At 47.2% G+C, this 10,006-nt stretch overlaps 1 protein-coding gene across 1 annotated transcript in view; it reads left to right on the plus strand.

Annotated features, from left to right (window-relative positions):
• Nucleotides 1–10,006, plus strand: part of FER1L6 (fer-1 like family member 6) — a 103,022-nt gene that overhangs the window by 64,079 nt on the left and 28,937 nt on the right. The window contains exons 22-26 of the mRNA XM_011360828.1: nucleotides 3,297–3,407; nucleotides 3,632–3,793; nucleotides 4,934–5,114; nucleotides 6,039–6,265; nucleotides 7,784–7,906. Coding sequence (XP_011359130.1) covers nucleotides 3,297–3,407; nucleotides 3,632–3,793; nucleotides 4,934–5,114; nucleotides 6,039–6,265; nucleotides 7,784–7,906 — 804 coding nt within the window. The remainder of the gene's footprint in view (nucleotides 1–3,296; nucleotides 3,408–3,631; nucleotides 3,794–4,933; nucleotides 5,115–6,038; nucleotides 6,266–7,783; nucleotides 7,907–10,006) is intronic.

A 10,006-nucleotide genomic window follows, 5' to 3' on the forward strand; every position in this document is an offset into this window, starting at 1 on the left:
CAATAGAGTACACAGATGTCAAATTATAATCTCGTACACCTGAAAATTATATAATGTTTTTAACCAATGTTACCCCGACACATTTAATTAAAATAAAAAAGAAAGCTAGGCTCAAGGCTAACTGAACTAGAGTCGCTCAACTGCTCATTCATGACACGAAGCTTCCTGAAGAGCTCTGAGCCTGAGAACCCCACTCCGCGGTGAGGGGCCGGGCCCACTGATCCCCACCGGCCCTCCAAGGGCCCGGCTCTCGGTTCCAGGGTCCCTTCTGTCACCCTCCCTCTCTCCCTCCATGCCGAGGATGCTAGGGGAGATCCTGCTGCTTCCTGACAGCCGAGTTAATGGAGGAAGCACCGTCAGACACAAGCAGCTAAGAGAGAATTCATTAAGTTTTCATGAGGACTTCTTCTCATTTGATTACTTGTTCAAAAAGTAATTTGATGATCAGCGTGACTGTCAGCATGAGGGTCTCATCCACGCCGAGAGACGGGAGCTGGAAGATGCCCTTGTTTGCCACCAGCTGCTCCAGTTTTCACCTGTAGATGGTTCACTCCGCCTCTCTGTCTTCTTTACTGAAACATTTCCCTGTCTCAAAAGAAGGACCGAGAGCCTTGGTTCTTCGAGGCCCCAGACTGAATTCATTACCTTAATTTTCCTCCTCTCCCCGAGCGAGCTGCCCCCCGCCCTCCCAATCCTGGCTCTCGTCCCAACGCTCTTCTAACTCTCTGCCTTGAAAATTCAGACTCAGCTTTAATTCTTCACTCTGTGTCCATATCCACAGCCAGGTCGAGCCCGTTCCTTGGGCGATTTCCATCTTCCCTGCTCATTGGGACTGTTGCGTTAGACCTTTTCCTGGCATTTTAACTCCCTACCCTTTTCCTGTTCATTGTATCTTCCGTGTTCTTCCAGAACACAAGTTGGACCATACCACCCCCCTCTTCAGAAATCATCAATGGCTTCCTACTTCCAGAAACATTTCCCAAAGTCTGGTCTTTTTATTTTTTGGAAACCAAATACAGTCCCTCCAAATAAGTAAAAAAAGAAAGTTTGAGAACCCATTCAAATTATATCCCTCCTGGGGATTTGAAATGCCGGTTACCAGGGTTAAGACTCTGAGAAGATTTAACAATTCCCCAATTTTTTCACCATGAACCCTTTTTTGCCCGGCAACTCTTTATATCTAATGAAAAGAAAATCTGGTCCATAGGAGAACGTCCACTTTCCATAGGTGGGCATTTAAACTCTCCCCAGATCTGTTTCCAAACTCCTTTTTCAGCCTCGCCTGTTAATATACTACGCTTCACGCCCGCGGCCTCTCTCTGCCAGGGCGCCCCGCGTTCCCTGACCTCGCCACACGCGTGTCCTCCTCCACGTCCAGTCATGCCGGTGCCCCTTCTGAAACGTGACCTTGCTCTGCCCGCCCAACCCCCACACTCCACGTCCCTGTTAAAGATGCCTCCTCCGCGGAGCTTCCCCCACCCCCGGCTCCATCAAATGAAATGTTTTCTTTGTCCTACAGCCTGTTGCCTCTTTTTCCATGTAATTCAGGCTACGGTAAGGTCGATCGTTTACAGGCTTGTCACGTGTGACCCTGAGGGTGACGTCTCCCTAAATTTGCACCACGTCCTGGCCCTGCAGCTGGATCCCCTCTGAGGTCCTGATATTTTGTCTCCACTGGGATGTTAGCGCAATCTGGCTTTCGGGCCAGTTTATCCTGCCCACCCCTGATTCTTACTATTTTGCCTTCATAACCATTCTTGATCTTCCCCTGACCCCGTGAGCCAAGTAACTACACACCACATAGTTTTATAAGCCAGCAGCTGACCCATTTCCCTGTGAAAACATTTATTCTTAGCTGGGAGCAAAGTTGTTCAATCTCCACCACAAAGCGAAGTCCTCAAGGCCTGCGTTAAGCTCAAGGGCATCTTTCAGGCACTCATGGATGTTTCCCAGGCCGATATTTTAGCAGCCCCAGGATGAGCAAACATATGGCACTTTTTGAAAATCCTACCCAGAGGCACCATCCTGTGCCACCATCCTAGCTGTTCTGTGACTTCACCTTTGGAGCTAGAGGAGCAATTAGCTTTCTCAGTGAGGTGATGTGTTACGGGCCAACTCGCTCACCTCCTCACCGCCAGGCAGCCTGGGCCACGCTTCCTCATCCTTTTCCAGCTCCTCGCTCTGGTCTGGCTCCTCCTGCATCTTCATGGTCTCCAGCCCGCTTGGCATTCACAATGTCTGCTATCTGCTTTTTCCGAGCTTTCTCATAATTAGATGAACCACATCGGCCGTTGCCAACCAGAATTTGTCTGTGAAAAGGAAATGACGATATGTTTGTGCTTTGAAGGTGCCGATGAGCGATTAGGCTTTTTTGAGCATATGGAGCTAATGTGTCAGTCAATAAACATTTATCAAGAACCCACTGGTTATGGGGCTTAGAGAATGAAATGAAGTAAACAAACGCTTCCTCTTGGCCAAGTCAGACACACACCCCAGTGAGGAGAACCTCCTGCCCCAACGCAATGTTTAATAGAACATCTGACTCTCAAGGGGTTTCAGGGGTCATCTGACCCAGTACCGGAGGCCCTGGCAGGAAGAGGGACTCATGCAGTCACACAGCAGAGCCTGGTTTCCGAGCTCAGTCCACGAAGTACCAAGACCAGTTGCACATAGCACATGCATGCCCTTCTTTGCGTGCCCGCTGACATGTCCTGGATCCAGCATTCACTATCTCCTGCCCAGATTGCTATCCAGTCTGCCCGTATTCCAACTACTCCAGGGAATTAAGGTATTTCAATTACGAGAATGTTTTTCTACTGACATGACATCTGTCTTACTACAGATACCTTCTACCCATGGGTCATTTTATTTTTTGATTAAGATTGATTTGCAATATCATGTTAGTTTCAGGTGTACAACTTAGTGATTAGACATTTACATACCTTACAAAGTGATCACCCTGATGAGTGTAGTGCCCATCTGACACCACGCAGTTATTACAATATCACTGACTAGATTCCCTATGCCGTACTTTACATCCCCGAGACTGTTTTTATAACTGCCAATTTGTACTTCTTAATTCCTTCAGACAAAGGCAGGTACCATATGATTTCTAAACAACAAAACTAATGAACAAACAAAACAGAAACAAACTTAGACGCAGAGAACAAATCGATGGGCGGGGGTTGGCGGGAGGGGTGAATGACGACTGTCGTATGAACAAGGGGACCGTGTGACGCTGTTGGCCTTCCTCACCTCTCCTCCACCTTCTAACCAGCATTTGTTCTGTATGGTAGGTCCCTTCATCTGGGCTCCAAGGGCTCCCTCCCATTGACCCACCGGATGTCACCCAGATCTACCCGGTTCCTGCCAGCATTCGGCCAGTGCTGAGTAGATACCGAGTGGAGGTAGGGTGCCGGAAGGGTCCACTTCATCTTCGGGACTAAAGGGCAGTTGGTGCCTTGATTGCAGGGTGAAAAGGAGATGTAGGCCCCTCTCTGGGAGGGCCCTCAAGTCACTGCCCAGACCTTTCCTGGAAGAACACGCTGTATTCTCAGGCAGCATGGCTGGCTTTCGTGCTGGCTCCTCCTCCCTGGGTCTTTGAGTGACAGCTCTGCTGGTCCTCTCCTAGGTTCTCTTCTGGGGAGTCCGAGAAATGAAGAAGGTACAGCTGCTGTCCGTGGATCGTCCTCAGGTTCTCATCGAGTGTGGGGGACGAGGTGTCAAGTCCTGTGTGATCCAGAGCTACAAGAACAACCCAAACTTCAGCATCCAGGCCGATGCTTTCGAAGTGGTACGGGCCCCTCGTTCTCCCACCTGCTCGTCCCCTTCGGTCCCACAGATGAGACCCACTTTTTCCTTAACTTGGCTTGGGAAGATGTTTTGGAGGTTGGGGTGTCCACTAAGCCTGCAAGTAGGAAGAGTCTAATTTAGTAAAAAGCCAGAATTGCAAAATGGGATAAAGCAGACTTTTGCTGTTTTATTCTGAAAGGCTCCAGGTTAGATCATACGGTAAATCTAATCAGGTTGGCAGTGTTCCCGAAGAGTCACCCCCAATTCATCAACATCAGCATCGCCTGGGGACTAGTTGGAAATGCAGGTTCCCAGGTCCACCCCGGTACTACAGAACCAGAAACTGGTTGGGGCTGGGGCCCAGACATCTGGTTTATCCAGCCTTCTGACACATGCTAAAGTTTGAGAACCACTGGCCTAGAAGATAACCCCCCAAAAGTTATTTAAATGGTTATTTTAAAAAAATTATTTGTACACAGAATGGCAGTAGTTTACATGTGTATGCTCCTAAAGTGATTTTTTTTGGCACCTGTGCTTTTGTTTAGATCAGTATTTCCACATACTTTTTTGTGCCCCGATTTGGAACTAATTGTGAAGAAAGAGTTTGCTTTGTCCAACTCAGACAGTACCAGTGGACGCACATGCTAAATCAGCAAAGACTAGAATTAAAGAATGTGCATGATGTGTGCAAACCTTTCTCACCAAGCTCTGATGAGTTTTGGGGGGGCTGCCAGGGGAACAAGTGGGCAGGGCCCCGGTCCCTCACCCTCAGCTCCATTTTAAACGGCTCATCTTTCATCTGTTTTATATCTTGGACCTGAGTAAGCATTCATTTGAGATGAGTGTTCTCCTGGTAAATAATGACAAAATGAGAAAATTCACAACTACTACCATTTTGAAGTGCGTGATTTTTGTAATGTAAACTTAGGATGAACTGTTAGTGCTACTCCCCGTACTGTGAGTAATGACCCCCTGGCATGAGAAGGCGATGCTCCGGACTTCTGGCATGCTCCAGGGTGGCTTGGAAGGATGGAATGACGAGGCACGGACAGGGAGGACGGGTGCCTGGCTTTCTTTGGTCCTGCCCCGAGACAGGTCGACACAGGCAGTGCCCCCGCTTCACCCTGGCCTCTCCCCGCAGGAGCTGCCCGAGAACGAGCTACTGCACCCGCCCCTGAGCATCTGCGTGGTGGACTGGAGAGCCTTCGGCAGGAGCACGCTCGTGGGCACCTACACCATCAACTGCTTGAAGCAGTTTTTGTTTAAGTCCAGGGAGCCCCTTGCCCTCCCCTCAGAGGTGGATGGAACCCCGCTTGGGCCAGGTGGGCAGCTCGTCCTAGATTCCGGAGCCACAGACGACAAAGCCACCGGGCCTGCAGGTGCCTGCCGCGGGGGCCACATAGAGATGCCCCACGGTCAAGTGGGTCTTTCTGCAGAACTCGCTCCTCAAGGCCTCTCTACTTCTGTCGTTGCCACATCCTTACTTTAAGGCCGACATCTGAAAAGCCTTCCTGGAATATTACTCAAACTCCCCTCTGCTTCACTCCCTGGCATTTGTCTTTGTTTGATGTGTTCTGTTTTGGATCTCAGGTGCAGAGTTGAGTTCATTGCACTTGTCAGTTCATGCCGTACGATTATCATTGGTCTGTTCAAGGCTTCTTGTTATTTCCACCCTGCCCCATACCTTATTTCTTGTCTTCACTCCCAGTTTCCTCCCCACTGTAGGCCCTACACCACCAATCCTTATAAAATACAAATCCACTTAATTTGCATTTATGATCTGGTGCTATAACCTTCATTTGGTTTTCTAATCTTTTTACCCAAAGCTATGTTTTAAGCTCTATCCATATTGTTGTGTGTACATTAGCTCATTGCCACTGCCTGCTGCATCTACCAAACTCTGTTTTTCCTTTTCCCTCATACTGGACTGCCTCCAACTCCCCACTTCCGCAAACAAAGCTGTGGTAAATTACCATAGTTCATTAAAATTACTCTGAGGATCAATAATAAGTACAACCATCTATTGATTACCTATTATGCACCTGAAGCCTTACATCCTGATCTCATTTACCCCCCAGGAAGATGAATATTTTCACTGTCATTTTATAAATAAGGAAAATGAGGTTCAGAGATGTTAGGAACTTGCCATATTTGCATCCAGACCTTCTGATTCCCAGCACCAGGTCTCTAAAATGATTACCCTGTATTGTGGCCCAGTTGCCTGACCAGATGTGCTTTCATTTCAGCTCTTTCAGATTCACTGATAGCCACTGAGCCCTCTAGGACCATCAGCTCCTCCCAGGAGCCCCCAACAGATCACATCTATGTGGATGTTGAGCCACCTCCCACAGTGGTGCCTGGCTCTGCCCAGGTTCAGCAGGCCAGCCTGGCCGACATCCCTGACTCCTCCCCTATGCTGGAGCCTGAACACAAACAAGCAGCCCAGGAGCCACCAAAAGATGGAAAAGCTAAGGTCAGAATGTAATCTCTCTTCATATTTACGAGGCTCACGAGAGTTTGTATTGGAGGCTTTAGAGACTAATCCTCCCACCTGATAGCTGTGTGCCTGGGGGAAAGTGACTGCATGAGCATTGGTTTCCTCATCTGTAAAGTGGGGACCTTAACACACGCTTCCCAGCACTGTTGTAGGATCAGATAAGTCAACGTATATGAGGTTAAAGTGCCAGTCAAATGGGACAGTAACATTTGGTCGAACAGGAACTCTTCTCAATTCATTGGCTTGAAAAGATGATGGTTTCTTTATCTGGGTCTAATCCACGGATACTTAGAACCCACTTTGTACAGGATCATGTGGGACAAAAAGATGTATCTTCTGGATTCTGAAGAGAAGGAAGGCTTCTCATGCCCATCTAGCTGAGATTCTGGGAGGCGAGGTGGACAAGGGTACCAAGAACCCTACAACAAAAATGTGATTAATCCATCTAAGCCATAAATTTGAGTGTGAAATCTTGATGTATCAGTCGACTTAAGGACTGATAGGAAGAAAGCAGTTTTAAGAAAGTCCTAAGGGATTGCCTGTCCAGCAAATGGTAAGGGCTGAAACAGCAAGCAGAATAAGGTAGCCTAATGGATGTTTGCTCATGCTGTCTCCATTTCATCCGGGCTCACTGAGCCCCTCTGTGACACCTTGAGGGGTCCTCTTCATCCCACCAGTATTGCACCTGCCACTTTATGGTAGAATTCTCAGTTTAAGTGTTTCTTGACACCATAAAACCATGGGCCTCACTAGGCTAGAGATGATGTTTTTTAAGCATCTCTGTATTCCTCGCACCTGATAGAGTGCTGGGCACATTATAGGTAAGTACTTAAGAGATGTATGAGAGAGCGAGTGGATGATGGCTACATGGTGTGCCTCGCATAGAGAGCCTCCTCTAATGGGACAACTGCCTTCCCTTACAAATGCCTCCTTTCCGCCACACATGTATTACTGCCTCTCCTACCCCCATCACTTACGTTGCAGGTGTCATTTATTTGCACCCATTCAAACCAGAAAGGATGCTAATGGAAAATTGTCTATGTTATGTCACTTAATCCTCACAACAGTGAAGTAGGCAGGTATTAATGTCCCTAGTTAAGGAAACTGAGTATTATAAAATTTATATTAATTGTTTTGTGATTTACAACCTAGGCACGTCTAAAGCTAATTCCCTTTCTACTGTGCCACATGGTATCATATGCCTGTCTCCCCTCCTGAACGCTAAGCTTCCCAAATGTGTGGATTGTGTCTAATTGCCCTGTATCTCAATGTCAAGCACAGTATCTCACTTCTGCTCAATACACGTCTGCTGAGTAAATGAATAAATGGATAAACAGATTATTAAATGTTCACTTGCTGAAGTGGTACAGATTGCTGCAACCATAAAACCTGCCAAGACCTCTGCCCCCTCCCAGAGGGTACCAGGAAACCAGTCGATCACCAGCATGCAGATCCGTGAGGCCTGACTAACAATCTATCTTCATCCCTTGCCAGGATGCTAGGAAACCTTCCCGGAGGTCTACCAGAAGGAGAAAGAGGACCATAGCAGATGAATCTGCTGAAAATGTCATTGACTGGTGGTCCAAATATTATGCTTCCTTGAAGAAAACACAGAAGGTAGAGTCTCCCCTGGCTGTGACAGTCACAGGCCTCCATAAGAAAGCACAGCACCCTCTATCCCCTCTTTTAAATTCCACTATACTCAGGTGTAATTCTGTTAACTATAGAAGGGTTTAAAGCCTAGAAGGACCAGGGATCTAAAATTGCTAAATCCCCACCCTCTGGCTGAAGCTGGAAGGACACAGGTTCTGTGTAAGTGCTGGAAGGATGTGCCGTCCAGCAGGGCATCTGGAGAATCTGCCCAGGTCAGACTCAGGGAGATTCAGCTGGGAGAAACAGGGTCTCTAGACAAGTAGGCATTAGTGAGGTGGGCTTCAGATACCCCTGGAACTACCCAGGTCAAAGGGCCCCAGGTCTCCAGAAGGATTCTGAGTTCATATGGGAAACTATCAAAGTAAAGGCAGAAGTCTTGGCTTCAGCAAATGGGAATAATCAGCAGGTTTCCAGAGCAGGGACTCATACACATGGAACAAGACAGAAGTCAAATTACAGCTGGAAAACCAGTGGAGCGTGGGTCTGGAGATTGGGGCCAAAGATCTGTGGCAGAATTTCATAAGACATCCCATCCCCGAGTAAGAAAGCAAAGAAAAATTAGGCAGGCGTTATCATCGTATGTGACGGAATAGAAAGTCTTCTGATTCTTTAGTTTGGAAAGACCATAGTTTCTTCATCTAGGACTATCCATGAAGATTGATATATAGTCGAATAAATCAAACATTAGCCCCCCTCTCCACCCTCCTTCCTTTTGCTGCAATGAACACACCACTTCCGGTGAGTACTCAACCTATTCCTCTTTCTTTGCTAACCTCCCCAGTCCCTGGGACCAACGCAACAACCCAATATGCCAGAAGGTAAAACTGATAGCTACAGACTAAGGTGATACTCCAGGGAGGTGGGAAAATTGTGGGAGAGAAACTGCTTTCCCAGTAACTTAGAGAAGGCTGCGCATGAATGACAAGACAGTCTACAGCTTGGTGGCACTTTTCTTGAATGTGTGAGCACCTCTTCTCTAGGGCAGGGCATCTCGCTGCACGTAGGTTCCAGGTCTTAACCTAGGGAGCCTTCGTTTGGGGCTAATTACGGACCATTTGAATTCTCTCTTATAGTGGCATCTCTGAGACTGCAGAGGGCTGAGATAATTAAAAGTCTTAGCAATCAGGATTGATAAAGAGGCATGACAATGTCACTAATCTTGTCTCCCTCTTTTCTCAAAGGAAAAGGAGAGAAATCTCAAAGAGAAAAATGGCAATACAGGTAAGTATCTGTTCTGGGGACATTGAAACATAGAATAAGGCCATTTGGGTGAGGAAATTATAAAATGGAAGCCATGGAAGGTACATTGAGGTCGACTCCCTCATTCGCCAAGTGAGGAAACAACCTCAGAAGGATGGCAACACTTGTAAAAGGTCACGTAGCTGATTCGAGAGGGTCTGGGACCAGATCCCAGGTCTCCTGAATCCAGTTCAGTGCTGGCATCGACCCTTTGGCTCATGTCTCTATTACTGACCATCTTAATGTAGAAACAGCAGAGTAAAAATAGAAGTGAGCCGGGGCGACAGGCCAAAACCAACATGATAACCTTTAGTAGAGGTGACCTGGATTTAGGTTCCAAAACTCAGTTTACGAGGGTTGGATAGATTTGGTTTGGCAGAAATCAGAGGCCTGGGATTAGAAATGACCTCAAGTCAATTCAAGCCAACGATAGGTCTTGGCCCCAAAACAACAGTGGTGTTTCAGACAACACTGATAGAAGCAGGAAAACCAGAGTCGGGCTCAGTTCCTCGGACCGCTCCTAGTTAGCATATTTCACTCTAAGACCAATCTCATGACAGAAGTGATGCTGTCTTCATTTTGCAGATGATGAAACAGAGCTCCGAAGAGATTGAGTAGCTCACCCAAGTTTACACAGCTAGAAAATAGCAGAGCTAGAAAAAGTCTGTCTCAGGCAGTTTATTTCTAGAGGCTGCTCCAAAAAAAATTACTGAGTAATCTCTCTACATTTGTGACTTTATGTGCAAGACCCTTGACATATTTGAGCCTCAGTTTGTTGAGCTGGATGAATCTCAGGTTCCTAAGCAGGTATGAGAGGGGATGTAA

Source organism: Pteropus vampyrus, unplaced genomic scaffold (genome assembly GCF_000151845.1).
Source record: "Pteropus vampyrus isolate Shadow unplaced genomic scaffold, Pvam_2.0 Scaffold59, whole genome shotgun sequence".
Taxonomy (NCBI): Eukaryota; Metazoa; Chordata; class Mammalia; order Chiroptera; family Pteropodidae; genus Pteropus; species Pteropus vampyrus.